Source organism: Drosophila willistoni (assembly GCF_018902025.1).
Source record: "Drosophila willistoni isolate 14030-0811.24 chromosome XL unlocalized genomic scaffold, UCI_dwil_1.1 Seg141, whole genome shotgun sequence".
NCBI classification, from domain to species: Eukaryota; Metazoa; Arthropoda; class Insecta; order Diptera; family Drosophilidae; genus Drosophila; species Drosophila willistoni.
In genome coordinates this window covers 11,764,844-11,789,023 of record NW_025814052.1, presented here as the reverse complement: position 1 = coordinate 11,789,023, position 24,180 = coordinate 11,764,844, and the positions used below count along the sequence as shown (strand labels likewise).

At 39.9% G+C, this 24,180-nt stretch overlaps 2 protein-coding genes across 2 annotated transcripts; both read left to right on the top strand.

Moving 5' to 3' along the window:
• Positions 1–1,001: 1,001 nt before the first annotated feature.
• On the top strand, positions 1,002–11,831 carry LOC6641237 (proton channel OtopLc). The gene is given in 7 exon segments (XM_023175336.2): positions 1,002–1,241; positions 1,945–3,996; positions 7,503–8,276; positions 8,344–8,461; positions 8,686–8,782; positions 8,861–9,049; positions 9,171–11,831. Coding segments are annotated over 6 exon segments (4,758 nt in total). The 5' UTR covers positions 1,002–1,241; positions 1,945–2,089; the 3' UTR covers positions 10,844–11,831.
• A 10,786-nt stretch (positions 11,832–22,617) lies between these two features.
• Positions 22,618–23,339, top strand: LOC111518493 (bromodomain-containing protein DDB_G0280777-like; the record flags this gene model as incomplete). Its single annotated transcript, XM_047011361.1, has 2 exons — positions 22,618–22,813; positions 22,852–23,339. Coding segments are annotated over 2 exons (684 nt in total), but the record flags the coding sequence as incomplete, so codon positions are not given.
• Positions 23,340–24,180: the final 841 nt, after the last annotated feature.

Sequence of the window (24,180 nt, the reverse complement as noted above, 5' to 3'; positions counted from 1 at the left end):
CTTATATTAATTTTTATTTCTTAAAAGAATTTTAAAGAGTGTCAAGTTTTTATCAATAAAATAAATAATATAAAATTGAAATCAACTGGAAAGCAGTCAAAGTTACAGCCAAACGGGCAAATTTTCAAAAATTTGATTGAAATTTCAATACGCAGACGCTGTGTGTAGCAGGACTAAACGGACTCAAAGCATGATTTCAAACAAACAAAACAAAAAGAGGAAAAAAGCGGAAGAGAAAGCTAAAGAAGAAGAATTTTACGACAGGCACCACAAGAACAAAATATGCGAAATTCCATCACAGTAAAACGAACTGTGGCAGGGCGACGCAACGTCTCCGGTACGGATTGGATGTCTCTGGGAGCGGGAGGCGGAAGAGGGTGCTTAATGGATGCTGGCGGCATGCGCACATTTCGTAATAATACCGGCCTCGCAGTGCTCCACAATTGAGGCGTCACTACGCAGTGACATTTTTCACGCGCTCATTCCACACAGAAACGCTCCGCTTGCCCGATGCTATGCTATGCGGCACAATGGGAGAGAAATCAATTTTATAATTGAAAAAACAAAACGGGCCCTTTGTTAAGTAAAAATATTCTGAGTGACAAGGCAAATAGATGCTTTTTTTTTTGTAAAACCCAAAAAAGTTGAAGAAAAACCCGTTGCCTACTTTACGGCGCAGTAGATCATAAAAGATTCGAGTTGTGGGAAATCCTTAATCTTAGCACATCCACTGTGGTATCACAGCAGCTGCGCTCTCCAGCTGACTCTCTCTCTCTCTCTATGTTTCATTCTCTCTCTCGCTATGTTGCCGTTAACTCTCTAGCTGAGAGGCTGTGCGTGTCGGCAGCCTCAGAGCTTTGTCTTGACTAACTGGCATTTCATTCTAGAATTAAGTGCCGTCGCAGATAGGAGGAAATTCTGAAGAGCAACGAAACAGAAATACAAAAACATAAAAACAGAAAAAAAAAAACAACAAAAAAAAGACACACACACAAAATTTGCGCTCGTGTGCTGGGTGTGTGTGTGTGTGTATGTTTGTGTGCCCTCAAAAGCCCGGATACGGACGCTGGCACGGACCCGGAAACGAAACAATACCGAGTAACGAGCACCGAACGGCAAAGTGAAACGATTTAACCGGCCAGGCCAGCAAAAGACAAAAAAAAAAAAACACAGAAAAAAACAAATTACAAAAAGGAAATTCTGATATATAAATGAGGAAAATGTGGAAAAGCAAGTGATTGGTAAAATGGTTGAAACAAAAATGATTATCCTTCTGCTCCTGCAGGCGCAATATAAACTTTTTCTTTTGCTCACACACACACACAGTGGATAGATGAGGGAATTAGTGTGCCGTTAGGCCGTGTCAGTTATAACCGTGCATTTGGTCAGTAAGTCAACGGGATAAGAAAACAAACAAACAAACAAAAGTTTGCTCTACCCCCTGAAGCAGCATTAATATGGGGTGCAAGCGGGATATCAATCATAGGAGACGGGGGACGGGTTGGGGTGCGGTTGGGTTTCCTTTTGAGGACATTCCAATGGGGTTGACTGATTCCCATTGTTTGTTTGTTTGTTTGTGTGCGTACTACGCACTTTTCCGTAACTTGTGTGTGTGTGTGTGCGGAATTTGTTGCGTAAAAGAAGAGCCAAGTGCGCAGCAAAAATTGCAATAACTGCCACGCCCCCCTTTCATTTAACGTATAATCGTTAGTTTTTGGCCAGAGAGCAAAGACAGAAAGAGAGAGATAGATAGGGAGAGAGAGAGAGAGAGAGAGAGAGTGAGCGAGAGATTGAGGTCCTAGCAATGAAGAAGCTGTATATCACACACACACACACACACACACACACAGACATACACATGTAATGTGGCGGTCTCTCTGTGTGCGTGTGTGTGTGAGTGCGTGCGTGTGTGTGTGTAACAGAGTTTCCTTGTGCATTTTTTAGGGATACACAAAATGTGCGTGCCAAGAAATTGAAAGGAACGCTAAAAGCGCAAAAGCAAAAAAAAACAATAACAACACAAAAAAAGGAAGCAACAGCAACAAAATTTCAAATTAAAAACTTCATCAGATTCAAGTGAGAGAACAAAATGGACAGCTCACCGGATTTATCGCTGAAATTGCGACGCGGTTCCAGCGATTCCCGTGATAATTTCTACATGGATTTCGCCCAGGGCATCGATTCGGATATCGAGGAGGTGGACAATAATGCCATAGCAACAGCCGATGTTATTGAACCACTGCCGCCGCCATTGCCCACAGTGATGGGCCTGAGTGATGAGGTGCTGATGATGGTTGCCGCTGGAGCCGGAGCACCGCCACCACCGCCACCATCGTTAATGGGTCAGCCGTTGCCGACACTAACCGAAACGGAGGACATGCCCCCAACACCGACACCGCCGCCGCAGCAATTAAGTCAGGAGGCGAACTCTCCGCCCTGTGGATCGCCAATAAATTCGGTATTAGAATTGGAATTGATACCACCGCCGCCATTATCGCCCATGGATGATGCTGGTCTGCGTACCGACAATGATGACGATGAAGACGATGAGGCGGATGGTGTCGGTGTCGGTGTCGGTGTCGGTGCCGATGCAGATGCAGATGATGATGCCGACGGCCAGGAAGAAAGGGATTTGGATATTCCAGCTATTATACCACCACCACCACTTCCACTCCCAGTCGAGGATGAGGGGGTAGAGGAGGAAGAGGCCAATGATGTTGAGGCCAGTGTTGATGTTGAGGATGACGTGGAGGCGGATAATGACGGCGATGATGACGATGATGATGATGATGATGAGGAGAAGTCGACTCCTCCGCCACCATTGCCACCATTGCCCAGCAATCTGTCGTATGTGCAGGGGAATGTGACTCCACCATTAACCAAATCACCGTCTACCTCACCATCACCGCCGGTAACACCGCCGCCGTGTCCCCAGTTGAATATCTCGCGCATGGTCTCACCACCGGCCCATCATGTCAGTCAGATACCACCATTGACACCCTCATCGGAGAGCGAGACAGAATCCCAACCAAATACACCGCCGATGCTGGTTAGATCGGAACCGCGATCTCAACCTCAACCCGAGCAGGAAGAAGAGGACTTGGAGCAACAGGCTGAGCCGGAACTCATGAGCGGCGGCCAATCGCTGGACGCTGAAGATGAGTCCACCACCATAACGACACCACCAAGCAATGGTTATTCGGCTTCTTCGATTATTGCACCGCCGCCAGAGCATTTCGCCGAGCTGGATGAGGATCAGTCGGGTCGTGGCTTCATACCGCCACCGCCACTCGAAGAGCCCGATCTGGAGCCCATCAGCCGGGAGGATGAGGACGAGGAAGAAGAGCTCACCAAAGTGGAAACCGACGAATTGTCCGTGGACAAGGAGATCTCACTGCAAGACGAGCCAGTTGTGGATAGTTGTATCAGTTCGCCCCGAGCTGCCAGCATCGCTAGCGGTGGCATTGGTGGTGCAATTTCCACAAGTGCCGCTGGCTCGGCATCGCCCAAGCCGGACAGTCGTGGTCCCAGTCGCTCCAATAGTCAACGATCGCAAGTTCCATCTCGTTCGGTATCCCGCTCTGGCTCTGTGGCAGCTCCCACTCCGCCACCATCCGCCACAGCTCACGGTAATGGAATACTATCTCCGCAGGCCTCACTCAAATCCCAAACATCACAGAAGTCACAGAAATCGCAGAAGTCTCAGAAATCCCAGAAATCGCAGAAATCTCTGAGTCCAGCGGCTTCGATTAAATCAGCCTCGCAGCGGGTTCAAAGTCCACCAGTGGGTGAGGGAGCCCCGGCCATGCCCTCGCCGCCCCTGATGCGTAGTCCACCGCCGGAATTGGCCAAGTGTTCGCCATTGTCGCCGCGACAAATGCACAGTCCGCCAAGGATCACCACACCGCCAAGAGTCTGCAGTCCACCGTTGGTCAGTAGTCCACCAAAATTGGCAGAGACAGCAGCCGCAGCGGCAGCCGCCAAGGAGCAATTCGGGTAAGTTTCCAATGAAGAACCAATTTGATTATAGACAAGGCAAAAAAAAAGTAGGACAAATAATTTTTTGACTTAAATTTCCATTTTATTTGGCAGATAAACGATAATTGTTATGCACTTTCATGCATCTATCTATACCATCATTATACTCGATTTTATCTAGTCTAATGAACTCTTGTGTGTCTCTGTGCCCCACCCCAGCTTTTTGCTCCTTCTTTCCCCTGTTGTGGTCGCTGGGTTTTGTGTCCTGCTCTGCTCTCTGTATATGTGTCCCTGTCGTACACTTCATTAATTGCATAAGCGTTTGCCTTTGGGTCCTTTCACCCAGACTCCTCCATTAGTTTGCTGCTAATAGCTCAGACAAAAACTGTTTAACTCGTGCACTCAACGGCAGCAGCCGCAGCCGCAGCAACAGCAGCAGCAGCAACTCATGCTCATGTTGCATGATGATGTCCCTTTGTGGCACTCTCCCCACATTTTGCAATGCAGAAGGGGGGGAGGGGGGAAGGTGTCTGGCATCTCATCTGTACCTTCTCGCCTTCTTCCACTTTGCATTAATTAAACATCATGTTAGCAGTGCAACACCCGGACAAGTTTCACGCCAGAACTGCAGTCAGAACCAGAGAGAATATGCGGCATTTGAAGGGTGTATATGCCACGTTGTGTCTGCTTGTTGGATTTGATTGGCTATGCAACAGTGTACGCCAGTTGCAGGTTGCAGCAAGTTCCAGGCAGGTTGTTGTCCTGTGTCACCTTAGGTCCTCGGTCCTGGGTCCTGGGTCTTGCCACAATGCTGGAGTCAGTCCAACGCCCATGATTGAGGTACAAAATAGGTCAATTGAAAGTTTGTGTGCTCTCTCCTTCTTTTTCTGGTTGTGTTTGTGTGTGTGTGTGTGTGTGCTCTGGTTGTGCAACATTTCAATGGGAGAGAACTTTGCGGTTTGCTGCCAAGTCCACCAGTTCCACCCCTTCTCCCCCCCGTCATGGGGGCCATTCACTGGCCAGAAGTACACTAATTGCTACTGTTAGTTTCAGTACATAATCAAAAATTTCCATAAACTTTTCACATCCCTGTCCGTCAAAAGTTTTTAATTGGTGGCAACAACAACAACGACAACAACAACACAAATTTTCAGTAAAAGTTTTTCCCATCCACACAAAATAGTTGTAGGTTTTTTGTTTTTTTCTAGGAAATTCAGGAAATTGACAAAATGTTTTATATATTTATGAGTTAATCGCATTATAACTTGCTAGTGCAACTAACTAAAGGTTAAATATAACAAAATGCAAATTAAATTTCAAATCGTAGCAAATTCTTTGGCTTAACTGATTCTCATACTAAATATGCGTCTATTGGTTGCAGATTTATTTTGTATTTGCCTTGGAAAAAGTCATTCATGTTGCTTTTACCTGTTTCACTTCTGGTTCACCTTTGTGTCACACTCTTGAGCATTCACTTCGTTTTACTTTGTGTGCCCATCATCATCATCATCATCCATTTATGCAACTGTCGAGGGCATGCCACAAAGTCAGGTTAACAACCCCAAAAAACAAAAAAAGAACGAAAAAAGAAAAGCAAGCTAAAAAACTGACTTTAAGATACCCTGCACAAAGTTGGAGTTCAAAATTTATCTTCAATCTTTGCATGTGAAATGTTACTCTCTGTGTAAAGGGTATTTTTTAATAGAAGAAACAACGCAAATAGAACAGAAAACAGAGCGCCATAAAGTATGCAGCACGTTTTTATTTTCCTGTTTTTTTTTTTTCTTTCATTCTGAAAAATCTGATTACAAGTGCGCTTGAGTGCACGACCTAACCCCATAGCGGCAGTCATGTATAATGGAGTCCTGTGGCAACTCAGCGCCCCCGCCCATACCCCCCGCCTCAAGCACCACACCGCAACCGCCGATGTCAAGGTTATTTTATAAGCTCACTTGTTGCAAATGTTTCTTTACCTGCGCATATTTGATTAACCAACGTCTAAAAGCGACACATGCACACAGATACAAATTAATGAGAGAACTCACAAACATATTTTCAAGTATTTCAAGTCTCGAAGAGCCTCCTCTCTGAATGTAAACAAATGGGCAGATTCACACACTCGAGTATTCATTCGTAGCAACTACCTGTCAAGCTTTAATTAAACCATTCAATCCAGTCTACCATAAATATTTCACATATATATACATATATATTGTACTCATTTAGCATTTCGCCATTCCCTTTAATCACATCAAACATGTGTTTTCCACTGTCCACTAGACGCCGCGGCGTTGGCGATTAGTTTCAATTGCCAGTTCAACGGGAGAGTAAGAGACAAAGCAGGTCTTTCATCCTCTATATATACATGTTTTTTTTTTGGGGTTGTAGTTATGCTATCCATGATGGGAACTGGGAATGAAAATGCGGTTTTGAGGATTGGGGCAGGGCATTCATTGTGTGTGTGTGTGTGTGTGTGTTTTCATTAAGCATTTCGTGTCTGTTATTAAGTGCAATTTAGTAACACGCTGTGCGAGTGTGTTTGTTCGTCCGCCAAGGGGCAGTTACCTAGTACACACACAAGCTACATTTGGTTTTTGTTATATTCCATCCAAATGATTTTATAATTGCCATAGTTTTTAACTTTTTTAGACAGTTCAGAGCCAAAAACTTTAGCATTCACTTGACTGCACTTGGCAATTAATTACATTTTTAGCTAATTGAAATCTAATTGTAAATAAAAGGAACAAGTGAGAATGAAAATTTATATGCTTAAGTGGAACAGGGAAAGAACTTATAAGTAGTCCTTGGCAAATTAAAACTTGTTCATCATCAACATTATCTTCAAATTTTATAGAAATTCTTAATCTCAAAAAGAAATAAGGTGAAACATAGGAGATTATGGCAATAAAATAGTTAACATAAATTTCATAGACTTTACCAACACTCTTTCGCATGGAAAACCACTGTATGCCAAAGGTCATGCATTGCAAACGGAAATCTCCCGGCAATCTTTCATTTCATGTGAACGAAGAATTTCTACAAAGTGTTTAGTCCGATCTTTTGTTAATGCCGCATATGAACAACATGAACGTTTACGTCTACGTCAACGTCAACGTCGACGGCGTCGTCGGCGTGGACGACGGAAATGTCTGGCATCCGATATAATGAGCACGATGATTGGGCACCAACGACACGATACATGCCATGGCAACAGAGTGTCAAGTGTCGAGTGGCCAGTGGCCAGTGGTCAGTGCTCAATGCCCGAAGCCCAGTCTCTGAGCGCCCCATGACAGGCCATAGCAGACCAACCATTATTATTATTATTATTATTATTTTTCATTTAATTAAACCACAATCTGTGCATCAGTGTGGGTATCTTCAAAACGGCAGCGTCCCCAAATGCAAAAAAAAAAAAAAAAAGAGAAAAAATCGTAATAACAAAATGCCAACCATTCGTTGAGGCAACGTCAGTCGAAGTCGAACTAATCCATGCATTCCACGTCCATATCCACGTCTATTTCCAGTAGCAGCAGCAGCAGCGAGTCACCGGTGGCCATACTGAGCTACCAGGATGAGCAGAAGCAACAATTGCCCAGTGCCGCGGCCACCTCGGTGACTACGGTGGCCTCTGCGGTGGTCACCAATCAGCCGCGTCCACATTTCACCAGCAGCCATCATCATTACCATTTGCCGCATCAGTTCCAGCATCCCCATCATCAGAATCATCATACCCACAGTGTGCGAGTGCCCACACCAACTGTGCCCAGCAGTTATGCCCAGCAGCAGTCGGCTCCTCCCTCGGATAAGGCAATCTCATTAGTGGCCGCTCCCACTCCGATTCTACTCTCCACACAGGGCGTGGAGGCGGCGTCCGGCGGCAGTGCCGGCACTTCAATATCACCGGGACGTTCGTCGGCAAGGTCAGGATCGCAGCATCATGTGACCATTGATGAGTCTAGTTTGCCCCACAAAAGTAATCTCGAGAGCACTGGACCCTCTGGCATCATTATTGGCTCTGGTGATGGAGATGGCGACAGGGATATTGGTGCCGGCGGAGGCGGCGGCGGCGGCGGGGGCGATAGCGATGATGATGACGAAGACAATGGCCAGAGCTCAGGATCGCCATCATCGCCCGGTAGTAGCTCACATCATCGTCATCAGCTGAGTGCCAGTCAGGCGGAGGGCCAATTGACGCTTATGTATCATTCTCATCAGTTGACCAACTATCCCGTTATGCCGGCCATCAAACGCACCCATCGACCATCGTTTGTCTATCCACCGATGCCGCGCGTCAAGGCGTGAGTTTTTAATCCAGGAAAATTTCATTTTTCCCCTTAATTAATTCCCCTTTTATTTTGCCCTTAGTGGCGATGCTCTGGCCACTCTTTTCTCGGCTCTGTATGGCAAATTGCTGGTGGTTATGGGTGTGGCTTTTCCCATGGCCGAAGTTATATCAACATATATACCGCCATCGTTTTATGAGGTAAGTAAAAGAGATTTTCCTCTTCCCGGAAGTGCAATCAGTGAAATTTTTGAAACTTTTTTAATTCCATTTTCAATAAATCTGAATCTGAAATATTTGTGAACCAATTCAGTAATGAGAGAATAAAGCCCAAAAAGGTGTTCCCAATTCCCTGAACTCTCTGAAATAATAACCCAAACCTAAAACTATCTAAAAGTCGTTTATTTTCATTTGTTGTTTTGCAGGTCTACTATCTTTATTTGTATATTGGCAGCATGATCTTTTTATTCTTCATGTATGCCACATTACTGTGGGGAAGACCCAAGCTACCAGTTCCAATTGGTAAGTAATTTAGTCAGTCAGTCAGTCAGTGAGTTGAAAGAAATTTCAATATTGAAATTCCATTTTGTGTCAAAGCAGCAACATCGCCCAACAAATCGACGGCCAAAGTGAGTGCCTCGGATAGCCTGGATGAATCGGACACATCGGATAGCAATTCGACTCATCGTCGTCTACCGCCAGCCATACAAGTGCGTCGCCCCTCGCTATTGTCGCCCCTCGGCAGGCAGCATCATTATGGCAGTTTCTATTTGCGCATGGGGGCAGTGGGTAAGTGGCAATCGAGTCAATCAAGTCAAGTTGTTTGATGCTAATCCCGCACATCCATGTGTCTGTGTGTGTATTTCGATATATATTATTTGGATTCTTTTCTGTTTGCTTTATTTTATAGCTTTCGGCATTGGCAGTATGATCTATTCGGGTCTGGAGTTTGGGCAATACTTTGAATTAAATCCGGATACAAAATGTCATAATGTTCTGTTGGCCCTAACACCAGCCACGCGCATGGCCTTCATATTCATTCAGATGTACTTCATATTCCTCAATAACGAACAGATCAAGGTCTATCGGTATAAGATCATAGCCCGATTTGGTCTGATGCATATGATTGGAACGAATCTGGCCGTGTGGCTGAATGTTCTCATACAGGAGACAAAGCATGAGATATTGACATTCTACAATCCAGAGAATCGAACTCTAAGGATATCCCATCGTATACCCGGCCACTCCAGAGGACATGCAATAATACCCCAACACACCGATGCCACGGCCCATCATTTGAGCCGTGTGGTGCGCGGCTTGAAGGGACCATATCAGATATTCGAGTGCCGTCGCACGAACATCATTGGCACCCTCGTCCAGGACGCCTCGCCGTTTCTCTTCCCCTGCACCATTGAGTACTCGTTGATCTGTGCGGCCATCTTGTATGTGATGTGGCGCAGCATTTCGCGTCCACAGACACCTCAGACACCGCAGAGGCCAGACATGATTAGCTCGCCGATGAAACGTTCGCCGCATCACTACTCGGTGGACTGTGCTCGAGCCCACAAGGGCCTGTTTGTGGGCATCTTGATATTGGTGCTAACGATTATCTCGCTGATCATATTCTTTGTGCTAATCTCACGGCCCGAATTCGTGGCCATGGCCGTCACTGAGGTGACAATCTGTGAGCTACTGATCTACGGAACGGCCACAATCGCCACCTTGCTGGGCATGATACAGATACGGCATTTGCAGTACGATGCCTATCGCAGTTTCTCGCTGGATGACATCTTGTTGGTTGGCGCACAGACTGGCTCCTTCTTGTATAACATCTTCACAGTGATTGCCGGGCACTTCACATTGCGCAGTGACGACATGTTGGTGCCCATCAATGCGTTGGCCTCCATTGTGCAGACAGCCTGCCAGACGATGTTCATATTGGATGCCAGCCGACGGCAGGCTGTTAGCCCCGAGCATATACGAAAGAAGCCTGGCCGAGAGATTGTCACCTTCATGTTGGTGGTCAATCTGGCAATGTGGGCGATCAGCACATTGGAGAAGTCTCGAGCCGAATCGCATCCCATACAATTGAATTTCTATGGCCTGTGGGCATGGACAATAATCACACATGTCTCGATGCCATTGGCCATATTCTATCGTTTCCATTCGACGGTCTGCCTGTGCGAGATCTGGAAACGGGCATACAAACTGAAGCCCACATATATGTGAGAATTCGCCCGCTCGCGCATTCAGAGTATTGCGCAGCAGCAACAATTCTGTGAGGATCTCAAAACGAATCTATCCTATTGCTATTGCTCGACAACTTTAGCTGGCGGAGAATTGGAAACTGTCGAGGAAGTGGACAGCGGTGGTGGCAATTCAGCCGAAACTACAGATCAAACAGATGATGCTAATCAACAAGGTGGTGTACACAAATTGCAAAGTGAAAGTGAACAGGGCGGCGACAGCGTGAATCCAGCAGCAGCAGCTGGAACATTAAGGCCACCAGTCCGAGCGCTGTCGCCGCAGAGCCTTAATACGGAGAAGGCCTTCTGTCCGGTCTATGTCATCAATGGTGAATGAGTTTACGCTCACTTTGAGTTCATTGATGCCCTCAGTGGGCATGAGCTCAGTTTTGTCTAAAGAAAGATTTCAAATGGTCACTCATCTCTCTCGCTGTCTCTATGTCTCTCTGTGTCCACTCACCCACCTCGAATCAAAAGGCCAACCACCAAGTTCGATTTAACCACCCCACCACCACCATAACCATCCATTCTATACATTCACTTTGGCGCGATTCTCCTTCTCCAGCATAACATATCCTTAAGGTTACATTCTTTGGGAGAAGGTGGACCAAAAAAAATTAAACAAAAAGTTATTTGCAAAAAAATGGATGGAGGGCGTGGGTCAAAGGCGGGGCAAAAGAGCGCTACAAACACACACACACATAATTCATAATCTTAATAATCAAGCAATTAACAAAAAAAAAAATTATTGGCAATAGTTGTAGAAGATTTAAATGCCGCCTCCGCCTTTGATCCATCCATATCCCTTCTCTCATTAAAAGTTAGTTCCGTGTTAATACAGCAATACTCCAAAATATGATATACATACACACACACACACACACACATACATATATATATACATACGTGTAATAGAACTGTGAACTAAGACGTTATATACAATGTTAAAGAGATAACATATAGATTAGAATGAACTTTTCGAAACATATTTCCAAATTGCAACTAATAATCGAAGAGATGAGAAAGCAAATACTAATTGAACAGACTGTCTTTCAGCAATAAAACACTGAATCGACCGGATATACATATGTATATATATATATATATCTACATATGTGTATATAGACAGACTGATTTGCATGTGTTCAAGGAAAGAAAATGCGAAAATCGAGTTGTGAACTGTCACATGCAAAACATTTATATATACCAAGATAAAGATTTAGTAATCAAACACTTACTACAGTTATCATATAGAATGATATACAACACGACAAGATTAACAACAACAACAAGATGAATAATGAAAATCAAAAACCAAAGCAAAGCATAGCATATATATATATATATATATATTGATATATATGTATGTATAGATATGTAAACCCCACCAAAATGCCAAAATGAGCAATATGGAAAGATAACATTAACTTTAACTACACTGGACTACATAGTAGCGACAGATGGTGGACAAAAGTTCAAGTTGATATAAAAGTAGTAAGAAGAATACACAAACTAGATGTTCAATAGGGATAATAACAATAATAATTATCCCTTAGTACTATTTTATAAATATTTCAGTCAGTCAGTCAGTCAATCTTTTGATTTGCCAAGCCTTGGCTCTCGCTCTTTCTCTCTGTCACACAATCTCCCTTTCCCTTTCTCTCCCTCTTTTGTCTTAACTAATTGTTCTTACTACTTGTTGGAATCCTTGTGTTAACTAGTTAAGATCCCAACACATTCTATTACTTGTTAAAAACGTGTTCTAATATCTTAAAAAACATTTTTTTATATATTCTTTGTGATAATATTTCTTTGAATTTGTTTTGTCTATTTTAAAAATTTCAGTATTAAAAACGCTCAAAAATAACATAAGAAATATATATACATATATATATATATATATATAAATTGTAGAATGACAAATCACAAAGATAATGACATGAAATCGTAATCTAAGACGCACAAAAAACTATCTAAACAAAAATGAAAATGAAAATGAAAATGAAACCGTAAAAGTGAGAGCAAAACTCAGCAAAAACAACAGCAACAAAAAGTATATATATATATATACTATATGCACATATACAAACATATATATATATATATATGTGGATATAAACCTATGTGAATGATTGTCTGTGTGTATTATTTTTTTTTTTTTTTTTGGTCTAAGATATAAGATAATATGCTAGTTTATACGTGAAAGAATATGAAATTCCATTTTACGAATATATAAATGAATACATGAATACAAGAAACACAAAAACAAACATTTTTCAATACCAAAGAGTTCTCCTATTATATATATATGTATATGTATACACAACAATTCTTAGTTGTAATTTGCTTTGTTGAACAAGACCAACTAAAAACAAAAACAAACCAAACAAAAAAAGGAAAGAAAACATCCCACAAATTGATTTCTTCAATTTTTAAAAACGAAAAATTTAAAATGAAAATACAAAACAAACTCCCACATGAAAATCAAAAAATTCAAAATGATATATACTTAGATTCAAGTTAGTTATTTCAATTTTATACTCCATACTAAATTTTTAACTAGATTAAAACAAAACAAAACAAAAAACTGTCAACTGTAACTTTGTATGCATTTTTCTTACACATACATATATTAGTATATAATAATAATAAAAATATAAAAACAAAAAAAAGAAAAAAACACAAAATTAAACAAGCAAAGAAAAGTATTGTACACCGAAAAGACAAGTTAAAATACACTGCTCAAAATTAAAAATCCAATTGAAAATGAAGAAGTGAGCAAAGCGAAGAAGAAAACAAGAACAAACAGAAGAAAAAAGAAACACATTATATTTAGAATTTATATATATATCTACATATATATACATATATATGATAACGAATAGTTACGCAATGAAATCGAAATGAAATCAAATAAATATACACTCAGAGAAAAATCTTTGCCTACGACTGCGTGCGGCGTTTCTATTTAACTTACTCTTTCAGCAAATTGTTTGCTACTTAAGACGCCAAATGTCTCGATGTCTTTTCGAAGGTTTCATGTCTTCTTCTTCTTCTTCTTTTTCCAGCCCATCAATGAACATTTTTATTCAAATCCAATAAATAGCAAGGCATTTTGTGCCATATCATAGGATATTTCTAGTTTTTCCTAACCTTACCAATGTGATAAGTCCTTTAATTTAATTGCACAAAAGTATGCTATGAGAAAAAGCAATTTCAATCTGATGGATTCCCTCATGAAATCCATAAGCAAACACAAGCAAAGATCTGAGCCGTTTTTCAATCTCTGATAAGATATACATTTCGTTTATAGTAAGTGTTGAGAAATCTTGCATACAACTGAATATATTACGAAACAAAAACAAAAAGAAAATACTAACTATACAATATAGAAAGTCATGAATGTTCTGTGTTCCAAAAGCCAACAAAACAAAAAACACCCCACAACAATCCAAAACGAAACAAAAAAAAGAATAAAAACTAAATATGCAATAATTACAATTAATATTACTTTGAAAAGCATAAATTATGATGGTTTTATTTGGGTCATCAGCAGAAAAGCGGAGCGAGAGGGCGCCATATACAAGCATAAGTATATACATACATGCATAGGTAGGTACCAAATACAAATAAATGGAGGGCGCTACAAATTATATAGCATACTTTTTTGCTAACGGGCCCAGCCCCTTCAAACGAAAGAAAGAAAAAAACCAAGTTATGGGATACAGAAAGAGCCCAAAATATGCCAGAGAGAAGAATGCGAAGCGTAAAAGTTGTAATTGTACGCGCAATTTTCGGATATAACTGCAGACTCTGCTTTCGGTTTGGTTTGGGGATGGATCCGCCAATAGCTCCAAAAAAGAGAGACGCCGAGAAAGCGAAAGAGATGGAATGAGAGAGTTGGTGAGTGATAGAGATGGAGACATTTGCAGAGAGGCGAGAGCGAGAGAGATTCCAAAAGTTAAGGGAAGATTTTCCCCATTCATATCTATCTCTTTCTGTGTGTCTGCCCTTCTCTCTCTCCCTCTTTTTCCCATTTTGCAGATTGTGTGTGGATGCTGTGCTTGCCCCTGATATATAGTGCAGTTCTATGTGGATCTTATGTATGAGAGGAGGAGGTAGATATACACTTCATATAGGTACACAATCGGCTTACCCGGGATTTGAACCACGCCCTGGCCTGACCGGGAAAAAGAGGAAAACTAGGTTAGGCTCTGTGCTCGGCCAACGGCTCGAACAACGGCACGATATATACAATATCAAGTAGAAGTTTTGTCCAGGAGTTATCCTTAATTTAATTAGGATTTTATTTGTCCTGACCCCCTTGCAGCCCACACACCCCACTCAAGCACCCTCCATGCAGTCGAACCACCCCCACGAAAAAACAACAACAAAAAATCAACATTTATGGGTACACACATATATATTTACCCCATGCAAATTGCATTGCTTGCTGCGTTCTATGTGCGTGTATGTTTGGCGGCAAGCTCTTCGCTCTTCGGTCTTTGCTCTTGCCCCGCGCCACCCGCTAATCACACATAAAAAGGTGAATGTCCTTTCCATCGGTAAGCATTTGGGACGCATGCGCCATCAACAAATCCCAGCCAGAAATAGCGCCCAGCTCTTTTGGTCCTAGCCTCATATTTCTGTTGATAGCTACGCCTTGAATTGCATCTTTTTGTATGTCTTTTGCTCGAGGACTTTTTCAAAGTATATACTCGCACACACACACACACACACACACGCACACACTCCTTGTGGAGAGTCCTTTTGAGGAGTGACCGAGTCCCAGAGAGCATTAGTTGCAAAAAGAAAGGCACAAGCAAAGGCACAAGGCGGAGCTGGCTTAAACAAATACAAATACTAAACATGGAAATGGAAATGAATGGCAAAAGTCATTATATATTATATTTTCATGATCCACAAGCCAGCAGGCAACAACTTTATACAAATATCTGCTCTTTCTTTAGCATATAAACCAAAAACCGACTTCATATTAGCCAAACCATAAATTTATCATAATAAATTAACTAACTAATTATTGTGATATGGAATTCATTAATTGTCATCTAACTAATTCACTAATAAACTTATCAATATTAAAATATATATAATCTGTTTTACTTGTTGCTTTGTTTCAATCCAAGTTATATACTAATAGTAAGTCATTCTTATAATCCTAGAAAGTTGGACAAATTTAAGTCATAGTGACAGTGATAACAGAGAGTTTTTTTCTTACAACTTTTATTCAGTTTTCAATCATAAATAATATAAAAGACTTACAATCCCCTTTCCCCTTTAAGTAATAACAATTATTCAATTCAATATTGTAATTGTTAGAAACTTAATCTAGCTATGATCTTTGAGAGAGACGATCAATTTCATTCATCGTGTTGGGTAACTACTCTAAGCAGTTAATATCTGTAGCTATTGTGGTTTCTGTACACATTTACGAGTATTCGGGCCAAGTCAGTTATGTCCGGTAAGAAATCAAGTTTAAATTATTCAAACCGTCGCAAAGCAGCAGATGAAAATACTTAAACCGACTGCATTTAGGCAGAATTATAATTAATTGTCAAGTTTTTCTTTGTCTTTTTCTTTTATGTTCTACCCTGTAAACGAATTGAAGTGGAAGGGTATATGGGTTTCTAAGTTTCAGCCGTTTAGAGTTCAATAAATCTTATGAATATAAGAATCCAGAGTTCTAGTAATCATAGTTTTAATGTCTTTTAACACCTTTTTTTTAGTTTATATGACATTTTCGTTTAATTTTCTATGATAAATTGATAGTTGGGCCGAGGTCGATTTGGAACTTTATCTAATACATAACAAAAATACAGGTTGTCCATCTTTTTGCAATCGCTTCAATTTTCAGGACAATCAATTTAATTCTTAGCGGATCCTAAAGAAAACTTTTTAAATAATAATACGTTTTATTTTTACTTTTATTGAAATTAATATACATAACTACATAGAAACGAGACATTGGTAAGTTTTTAAAGAATATGAAATACTATTTCTTGGCTTCTTATTGGGCTTGGAATTTGCATTTGTCTAAAGTTTTTGTAGATCTCTCTGAAACAAGAAAAATCACAAATACTTAGTATTACTTAATATTAAAAATAATAATAAATATTCCTGAATTTTCATCTAGTATGACTATTCTTACCGCTTTGGGCCGCCAATGAGTCAACTTGAGTAAAGGGTATCTTGGAATTCTAACTTTAACTTGAGATAAGGCATTACATTTGGTTCTTATGCTTTCACATGGAATATCGTAAATATTTTTACGTGATTCACGTTTCTCATCATATGCCGATTGTTGCTGTTGCTGTTGCTGCTGCGTCGCTGCTTGGTTCTCGGCTGCTGTTGCCGCTGTTGCTGCTGTTGTCGCTTACGTTTTTTGGTTTTTGCTTTTGAGTTGTTAGTTGCTCAGTCAGAAACGAACTGTTACGAGTGATGGAACACTTCGCACCGGTGCTTGCAACTGCCACATTATAAGACATACAACAAATAAAATAAATAATAATAGAAAGAACACTAACCAACAAACAAACAAACAAACAAACCAAAAAGGAACAACAACAACCGATGACGGCAACAACAAATAACCAAAATTAACAAAACAAGTGAAGTTTTCTGTTTGTTTTATTTTGCGTTCCTTTGCGTTTCCTTTTAAGCATTTAGTTGATCGTTAAGTTGTAACCATTAAACTAGTGACTGGTCGTTTTGTTGTTGTTGTTGTTGTTAGTGTTGTTGCCTATCCATTTAATTGCTAGGCATTAATTGTTATTGCTATTCGTTCTTTCCCTTTCTTTCCATCTGCTGATGTTAGTGCTGAAAATAAATATACAAAACAAAATATCTATTAACTATTTTTGATACAAATTCGATAACAATAATTTAATAAACAATTTTGGTAAAACCAAACTGAATCTTTTTGTTTGCGTGCCTCTATTGTGTAAGTGTGTGAGTGTGTGTGTGTGTTTGTGTTTGTGTGAATAAAAGTGCGCCATTTTGTCTGGCCAAAAGGAAGTTCCCCTGCCCCCATTGCCCCTTGTCCATCATCAAAATAAGGAAAAAGCATCAACGACAAATTCGTCAAAAAATATTTTGTTTTGGCCCAAGAAACTTGCCAATGTGCGCAACAGTCTGAATCGCCCCCTCAGCCAGAATAACCTAAGTGTCACCATCCCTTCCACTTCCTTCTCCACCGCCACCGCCACCGCCACCCACTCCACAGGACACGAGCAAAGTGCGTAACAAAAACAAAACGACAAAACGTAAACGAAGGGAAGTGAATTTTGAAAGAAGACGAAAACTTGTAAGAAGGAAGGACACAAAACAAGAAAAAAAAACCCAAAGAGAAAGAAACAAACACATAGAAAGGAAAACCAAGTAAGTACCCAGGTGATTGGTGTCTCTTGGTTGACTCGAATAGTGACATCATTAGCGTCTCTAGCTAAGCTCTTTGATCATTTTGTTTCAACCTCTAACTGCCTACCTACTTTTCGCCTATCAAAACTTTGGACCTTCTCAGGTTACCAACTATGTATGTACATATGTGTGTGTGTGTGTGTGTGTGCGTGTGTATATGTAGTAGGCACACACATTTCTTGGTCTTCCATTAGAAAAGACATTGGAATTGCCATTTGTTGTTGTTGTTGTTGTTACCTTCGCCCAAGTAAACCCATAGAAATGCACACACAACAAACCCATATATACACACTAAAGACAAAAAAGAAATGTTAATTGCACAAGAAGACAAAAAGAAAACAACAATAACAACAACAACAGCAACAGCAACATAAAAACATAAAAACAGAAATGCAAAACGAAAGACAACCGCAAAATTGACAAAACAGGCTAGACATTAGTAATATGAGGGTCTCTTTAAATGCAAAACTAGGTCAAATTAGACTGGCTATAACCATGTTCCTATAGATCACTATTGAATCAAATCAAATCCCTTGCCATTTTCATCTTTGAACTATCAAGAATTTGCTTCTTCCAAAAGTTTTGAACATTTTCTTTGGGTTTGAAAATTGTTTTTACGCGTTTTCATTTGTAAGACTGAGGTTTGAAGACTGAGGTTTTAAATGATATCATTGACTAGCTAGCTAATATCTAAATATGTATGTGTGTGTATATAAACTATATGTATGTATAGTCAGAAATAAATCAACTAAATTGGCACTCGACATTCTTAAAGAGTGGGTAAATTGATAAGCATAGCCTTTTTTTGAGATTGAGAATATAGACATATACCCACATGTATGTAGTTCTCGGTAGAGATGTAGACAACTCATCTAATGGCCTTGTCCTAACAACAAAGATCCTGTAGATGTAGTTAACTTCTAAGCAGATGGATATAATTGCGATTGCTTGTAAATAATACAAAATAATAATAACAGATTGGAAAAGTAACCACAAAAGCTTTTAAGATACAAAATGTCTCTTTGGCTGCATTTTCAGTCTTTGCCTCATCAATCGAACTATCTTTCCTCTTTCTAAGACTATGACTTTATACTCTATTATTACATCTTCTCGTTTGACTATGATCAACAGATCTCTGTTCAAAAGGATCTCAAAAACAAATTGTTATTCATACTGGTGATATGTTGTGGGATTAACTGTTAGAATTCTGTAAATAAAAACATTTCCAAGGGTATCCTGGCAATAGTGTCCTAACTATATATTTTTTCTCCTTGTTGGGTGAAATTTACTTTCATTATGCTACCACACAAGGGTTGTTGCTAATTCTCGAAACGTTGTTCCTCTGTGGGGGTGGTAAGTCTAATACATCAAAAAAAAAAAAAAAACCAAAATAGAAGAAAGGTGGGCAAAAAAAAAAAAAAACCAAAATAGACTATAGAATTCATACAGTTTTGGGTTTGGTTCTTTGGTGGTTGGACGCAAGTATCTGCATATTAACTAATGAGCCGGCGGCCTCGCGCATCTATTGCAATTGAGGGTTGAAGGTTTCGCCCAACACACACACGCACACACTCACACACACACACCCAAAATATGGAACCCCTCTCGTCAGAGAGAAGAAGTGACCAAAAAGGGAATACTCATCCACACCCAGACGAATCAGGGGTGCGATTGACGTGGGGGAGTGGGGATCTGTCTGTGTGGTTCTAGTGGTTTTTCCTTTGACTTTTGTTTGCATTTATTGTTTATAAGGTCACGCTATTTCCCCGACTTGCATCTCATCTGTGATGCCTGTGTCCATCTGGTTGCTTGGTGGTTCTCATGGTGCCTCATTCTCATTTCCATTTCCATTTTGATGTTTCGTTGTCGTTTTTTGTTTTCTTCTGTTAGATACAATTGCATATCCGGTTGTCAGTGTGGGCGCCACCAGTGAATGAATGAATGAATGGATAGATGAATGGGTGGTTGGGTGGTTAGATGGGTGGGTGTGGTCTGGGTCTGGGTCTCTCAGTCTGTAATCTATCAACGACCATCATGAGGAGGAAAACAAGTATCAAATCATATGCATCATTTCCAGTGTTTTATTTATAACAAACTAATATGTTTACACATTGAGAATTGTGTTTCAAGAATGAGAGCATAGATTGATCGGTCTAAATCAAAAATAGATGCAGTTTCTTCGACTCTTTCGACTCATTTCCACAGGTGGTTTCCCTTTACTCTCCCTTTTTGTATTGGCTTCTTCCTTTGTCTATTACATTTGTTCATTATCTAATTGGTCTTGCCATGGACTGAACTGGGTCAATTTAGCACATAGTCCACAAATTCGCATAGATCTTCCAAAATCACTAAGACAGTGTAATTAACAAGTTTTTTGGGTTGCATTTTGCTGGCTTTTTTTTTAATTTTCGGTGTGGGCCCCTGGCAACTGACACCTTCTACCAGGTGTTTGTTAGCCATCCAATGTTAATGGTATTAGCCGAGCTAAGCGAGAACATGCCACAAGTCTGCCATCGGACTTGACCATGAATGCCAATAGCAAAACAAAAAAAAAAAATCCAACAAAAGTTCGATAAAAGCAAACGAAATATTATGTTAAATGTGGGTAAACTAGAATATTTCTAGACTGACTACTTTATTATATTTTCCGCCTTGTTGTGGCATTAAAAATTTTACTTTCTTTATTTCAAATACATGTAAATCTAATTAAATTAAACAACATCTTAATAGATCGGTTCTTAAGTGAAAAACTAGATGTTTATCTGGGAAGCTCTACCCATTTAGCTGTATTTATTTCTGAATATAAGACATTCTTATCAATAGCATTTTATAGTAATAAATCAATTCCAACTTATATAATAACGAATATCAATAAAAACAGAATGGATCAAGATACTAAGAATGAGAAAGGGATGAAAATAGATCCAGTGAGAGGGAAGAGTATAAGATCAGGTCAGAATGAGAATGAATCAATCAACTTGATTTATGTAGACATTGAGAAATAAGTGACTCATTTAAAACTGATTTTAGCATTGTTAAATAGAGTGATTAAGAAGGTGAGCATTAGGAAATACCAAACAGACAGACAAATTGTAAGTTAAATATTTATAAAATAAATCATAGATGGATCACCTAACAAAAATATGTATCAATTCAATCTATACAAACTCAAATGGCCAACTTCAATAAACACTCCAGCGGACATGAACAGGGGGAGGGGAGCAACACATTTCGATATTTATGTTTATAACTCAATCGATTCCTCGACCGAACACATACAACCACAACACGTCGATTCAGATCACATCTTACACTTGTTGTTGTTTGTTTTTGTAGGCATTTATAGGCATCCCTCCCGCCAATCCCCGCACATTGGTTTATTCCCGTCCCCCGTCACCAGATATATGGCACACGACCTCGCCCACAAGCATCCCAATTCCATTCATTGTGCGTATGAATGTGTACATATATTTCCATATATATACATACATATATATATGTATAACCCCACCCAACTTTACCCCATTCACTCCCCGAATCGTTGATTCGTTGATATAATCTGCAACATGCAAAATTTCATCACAAATTATTTTGAATGCGTGCCAAAGGCAAAAGTTTTGGGGCACTGGCATATAAGCTAAACAAATTCTAACCAAAAGAAGACAATCTAACAAGTTCCTGTTATTAAAAACTTAACGACTTGAGTATACTCTTTGCAAGCAATTGATCTGCTCCATGCAGTCCCAATTCCAACAGACCAAACCATTAAGTTAACCCAGTCTAAGGGTATTAACATTATGGCCAACGGCAACTAGCTATATGAGCCTATAGATTCCGTCATGGACTGACTCTGGGCCCCATCAATCTGTCACGTTGGACATGGACGCACTCTCTGGACTGGATTTAAATTCCTCAAAATAACTTAACATTTTTCGTTTCAATTATTTTAACGATCCATCTCGACGCATAGAAAGAAAACAAAATTTTGGAATTTTCTTTTTTTCTTTTCGCGTTTGCCTGCGCCACTTGTTGTGTCTAATGTTCAATCAACAATTTCAAGGTTATTTCAGAAATATGAAACAAAAAGAACAACAACACAAATTCATACTATACGCATACAAAGCAAATTATACAATGTTCATAAATAGAGGAACTAAAAAAGAAAACGAAGCATTTTTCAACACTTTGTTTATAAGCGAAGGCAGTCTGAACCTGAAATATGACCTGTTCCATAACTAAAAGTCAAAATAAAGTCTTATTTTTATACCATACACCCCTAGGAATCAATGGTATATTTAAGTCGCCAAAATTTATGTAACAGGCAGAAGAAAGCTTTTCCGACCCCATAGCAGTATATATATATATTCTTGATCAGCAGCAACAGCGGAGTCGATCTAGCTATGTCCGTTTGTCCGTCCGTCCGTATGAACGCGTAGATGTCGGAGACTATAAGTGATAGAGCCACCAAATTTGGACTGTCGGCTCGTGTAGTATGTAAAGTGATAAAGTCTATTTGAAAATTTTGTCACGCCCCTTTCCGCCCCCCGATATTGTAATGAAGCGTTTATGTCAAAAAGTATTCTAGCTAGACACACCATATTTAGTATGTATATTCGATTAGTAAATGCGCAGAACAACAACAACAACAACAAAAACAACAAAAACAACAACAACAACAACAACAACAACAACAATAACAACAACAATAACAACAACAACAACAACAACAACAACAACAACAACAACAACAACAACTACAACAACAACAACAACAACAACAACAACAACAATTACAACAACAACAACAACAACAATAACAACAACAATAACAACAATTACAACAACAACAACAACAACAATAACAACAACAATAACAACAATAACAACAACAACAACAACAACAACAACAACAACAACAACAACAACAACAACAACAACAACAACAACAACAACAACAACAACAACAACAACAACTACGACAACTACAACAACAACAATTACAACAACAACAACAACAACCACAACAACAACAACAACAACAACAACAACAACAACAACAACAACAACAACAACAACAACAACAACAACAACAACAACAACAACAACAACAACAACAACAACAACAACAACAACAACAACTACGACAACAACAACAACAACAACAACTGCGACAACAACAACAACAAGAGGAACTACAACAACAACACCAACAACAACAACAACAACAACGACAACAACAACACCAACAACAACAACAACAACAACGACAACAACAACACCAACAACAACAACAACAACTACGACAACAACAACAACAACAACAACAACAACAACAACAACAACAACAACAACAACAACAACAACAACAACAACAACAACAACAACAACAACAACTACGACAACAACAACACTCTTTCTATTTTTTGGACTTGTAATTGTGTCCAAGTCCCAAATTTAACCGAGAAGCCTAAAAACTGGACCAAAACCATAAAATCCTTAATATCTCAGCTCTCGACAGGACTGCTGAGATGTCCTTTGCACCGGAGTTAGACCTTGATGTTTGGAGTTTTGCGACATCACTTTCGTCCTGATCCTTGACAGGACTTGCGAGATATTGGCCATTTTTGGTCAAACAGAAAAGTCCTTTTATCTCAGTTTCCTGAAGGACTTTCCAGGATCTGTTAGCGTCAGTCGAAGCGGATCACTAAGGCCTATAATCTGACAAAAGGATGTCCTGCTTGTCCTTGAAATGACTGAGTTATAAGGACATTTATGGGTTTTTTGCGATTTTTCGCCATTTTTCTGAGCAACCCCCTTACAAAAAATTCGAGCAACATTTATTAAAGGATATTGCAAATCCTTGAATGCAGATCGGTAGTCCTGCTCCTGGAACATCCAAAAACTTGTGTTCTGTCGAATTCGACTAATGTCCTGCGAAGATATGGCATCGAGAAAATTATCCTTTTTTCGTTTTTTAGCTCTAGAGTCCACAAATCCTGGCGCAGGACAAAAAACATGGTTTCCTAAGATGTCCTTAATGATCTCTACAGATTGGCATCAAAAAATGTTGGGGTTATCAAAGGATGCAGGACATGCAATACTCCAAAAACGTCCTTTTTTTCAGCTACTCCAACGACATTCCAGGACCTGATGATGTCCATCGATAGGCATGGACAAGGACTTTAAGCTGGCCAAAGGATATCTCAATCGTCCTTAAAATGACAGAGTTATGAGCAC